General features: G+C 37.3%; 1 protein-coding gene across 1 annotated transcript; it reads left to right on the top strand.

Moving 5' to 3' along the window:
* Positions 1-1,330: 1,330 nt before the first annotated feature.
* Positions 1,331-3,694, top strand: LOC114352005 (uncharacterized). The gene has a single exon (XM_028303416.1). The coding sequence runs from the start codon at positions 1,331-1,333 to the stop codon at positions 3,692-3,694; it is 2,364 nt and encodes a 787-aa protein (XP_028159217.1).
* Positions 3,695-3,827: the final 133 nt, after the last annotated feature.

The raw sequence follows: 3,827 nt of genomic DNA, 5'->3' as shown, positions 1-3,827 counted from the left end.
AATAAAATAAAATAAAATAAAATAAAATAAAATAAAATAAAATAAAATAAAATAAAATAAAATAAAATAAAATAAAATAAAATAAAATAAAATAAAATAAAATAAAATAAAATAAAATAAAATAAAATAAAATAAAATAAAATAAAATAAAATAAAATAAAATAAAATAAAATAAAATAAAATAAAATAAAATAAAATAAAATAAAATAAAATAAAATAAAATAAAATAAAATAAAATAAAATAAAATAAAATAAAATAAAATAAAATAAAATAAAATAAAATAAAATAAAATAGAAGTCGGCCGTTTGGTGTAGTGGTTCAGAACGGACTACTATGCCGAGAGGTCCCGGGTTCGATTCCCGGCCGGGCGGAAATTGAAATGATGAATTTTAATTTCTGTGACGGGTCTGGGTGTTACTATGTATAATATGTATGTATTTAAAAAAAAGTATACATATAAGTAGTATATCCGTTAAGCTAGCACCCATAACACAAGCATATTAATTGCTTACTTTGGGGCTAGATGGCGCTGTGTGAGATTGTCCAAAGATATTTATTTATTTTATACCAGCGATACAGCAAGTGACCTCAAATCAAGTAAAACGTATCCATGACGTCACAACAGAATGTATAAACGCCATCAAGAACTTAGGTGTTGACATCGACAGCTGGGACCCGATCCTCATACACATCATATCCCAAAAATTAGATGCAGAAACGCATAGTGAACACATGAACTCTCTTAAAGACCCAAGAGAGTTACCTAAGATGATCGATTTTATGGCATTTTTGGAGAACAAATTTACAACTATGGAGTCATCACGTCGCAAGCAAGAAGCGAATCTAAGACCCAACTTCCAAGCAACACCTTCAAAAAAGCAAGAATACAATCATCAAACAAGAAAATATCTTCAAAATACAAGCAACAAAGCTACATTTCATCAAGTACAATCAAATCGCTACAAACTATGTTGCGCAATTTGCAACAGCAATGAACATGGAATTTATTTCTGCAAACAATTTTTAGAGATGACCCCAATGCAAAAACGACAAGCGATTACGAAACTGAATTACTGCGCAAATTGCCTATGCAGTCACTATGGAAAAAACTGCACTTCAAGCTCACGTTGTCGTGAATGTGACGGAAATCACAACACACTTTTACACGAAGCATTTCGCAAGTTCAATAACCCGATAACCAGGACCGGGATTCAAGGATCAAGCTCACAACCGACAAACACTTACACCGCTCAACAAGGAGAATCATCTGAAGTACTATTAGCAACCGCCATAATACAAGTAGCAGGAGTAGATGGTGTATCCCGGAAAATGAGAGCCCTCATCGATCCAGGATCACAGATATCCATCATCACAGAGAACGCTGCACAACAACTAAGATTGCCGCGACAAAAATGTTCAGGAGTAATAACTGGAGTTGGTACCAAGGACACAAACTGCAAAGGGAAAATCACGATCCATTGCTCGTCCTTGATTGAAAACTTCGCATTCACCACGGAAGCACTCATCATGAACAAGTTAACTAATAATTTGCCAAACTACACATTCAAGAAACCAGACTGGAAATACCTAAACAAGTTATCACTCGCCGATCCCGAGTTTTTCATCAGTCGTCCTATTGACATACTACTAGGCGCTGATATTTACGCAAGCATCCTGATGGAAGAGATAAGAAAACCTAATAACACACAACCCGTAGCACAAAGAACCCAACTTGGTTGGATTTTATACGGAAAAACAACGACAACACTGCAGTGCAACGTTGTCCTTAACAATATAGAGGACATTCAACGATTTTGGGAGATTGAAGAAATATCAAGTGAACCCTCTCAATCAAATGATGATCAAGAATGTATAGATTTTTATAAAACAACCACAACAAGAAGGAATGATGGAAAGTATCAAGTGCGACTCCCGCTCAAGAAGGACATCCATGAATTAGGTCAATCAAGAAACAAAGCAATCGCACAGTTCCTCCAATTAGAAAGGAAATTCAAGGCGAATCCAAAAGTAGAAACCGAGTACAAGATGTTTATGCATGAATACCAAGATTTAGGTCACATGCAAAAGGCCAACTGTAAGACGACACCTGAATATTTTTTACCACATCATTGTGTGCTTCGAGAATCGACCACGACGTCACTACGTGTGGTATTCAACGCCTCCCAAAATACCAGTAATGGGAAGAGCCTTAACGACTACATGCATAAAGGACCAAACCTACAACAGGACCTTTTTGCATTGATTTTGAAATGGCGCCAATATTACATCGCTTTCACGGCAGACATAGAAAAAATGTTTCGCCAAATCTGGATACACCCCGACGATCTAAAATTCCAGAAAATAATATGGCGTGACTTCCCTAATCAAGCCATAGAGGAATACGAGTTGACGTCAGTCACATATGGAACCAAGGCCGCTCCATTCCTCGCCATGATGACCCTGAGACAATTAGCAGAAGACGAAAGACAAAATTATCCTGAAGCGGCAGAAATTGTAAAAACAAGTTTTTATATGGATGATTTACTTCAAGGATCTCATTCACTGGAAAACGCCATAAAAATAAAACAAGAATTGATCGAATTATTGAAAAAAGGAGGCTTCAATCTGCGAAAATGGACCTCAAACCATCAAGATTTACTGCAAGACAAGCAAAATGATACCAAACAAGATGAATACGATTTCAAGCATTTGACTTCAACGAAAACACTCGGACTCCGTTGGGATCCAGAACAAGACATGTTTATATTTCAATCAATGATAGACAACCCTACAGATAACATCAACAATACCAAGAGAAAACTGTTATCTGATTTATCTAAACTTTTCGACCCTCTCGGATGGCTTACACCCATCTCTACAAAATTGAAACTGCTATTTCAACAAGTATGGGAACAAGATATCCCCTGGGACGCCAAGATACCAGACAACATTAATATAGAATGGATAAAATTGAAACAAGACCTAATAAACATCAATAAAATACAAATACCAAGATGGTTAGGTACAAAGCCTGACACAGATATTGAATTGCACGGATTTTGCGACGCATCGCAAAATGCCTACGCTTGCGTCATTTATTGCAAGTTATCAAGTGACACAGAAACAAAAATCATTCTAGTTGTCGCGAAATCAAAAATAGTACCACGAAACAAAGACATCTCACTGCCCAGGAAAGAACTAATTGGGGCACATCTGCTATCCCAATTAATGCAGAAAGTTGAACAATGCTTAACCAACTATAAAGTCAGTCTATACGCATGGACTGACTCTACAGCAGTGCTCGGATGGATACAAGGAAATCCAGACCGCTGGAAAACGTTCGTTTCCAACAGAGTAAGGAAAATCACAACGGTCTTACCAGCCGAGCATTGGCGGTATGTAAAGTCAGCCGACAACCCCGCTGACTGCGCCAGCCGAGGCATAACACCATCGCAACTACTACAACATAGCCTATGGTGGCAAGGACCGGCTTGGCTATCGTCATTCAAGGACGAAAAGACTGAACAAGAAACCTATTTTACAAACGAAGAATCAAGAAACAACACACAAGTCAACTTAACTACTCAGAGCACAGAACAAGAAAGCATTGGTTGTGTTGTTTCAGTGCGAATTTCCTATGGACACCTTCCGGCTCCATCATCAGACCCTAATGGTTACCATACAGGATTATAGTTCTCGTCAATACAAAATAAACGAGCCCAAACTCGATAGGCCTGTGTCGTTTTATTGCGGAGTTCCTATGACTACCTTCCAGCTCCATCATCAGATCAGCTTCGTGTCATCATAATATTGCATTGTCATCCGA

The sequence above is a fragment of the Ostrinia furnacalis genome, unplaced genomic scaffold, assembly GCF_004193835.3.
Source record: "Ostrinia furnacalis isolate ACB-3 unplaced genomic scaffold, ASM419383v2 OfSCF1240, whole genome shotgun sequence".
NCBI lineage: Eukaryota > Metazoa > Arthropoda > Insecta > Lepidoptera > Crambidae > Ostrinia > Ostrinia furnacalis.
This window is presented reverse-complemented; position numbering and strand designations above follow the sequence as displayed.

Excerpts from the sequence above, each read along its gene's own strand:
- LOC114352005 (XM_028303416.1), top strand. The coding sequence starts at position 1,331 with ATGAGAGCCCTCATCGATCCAGGATCACAGATATCCATCATCACAGAG.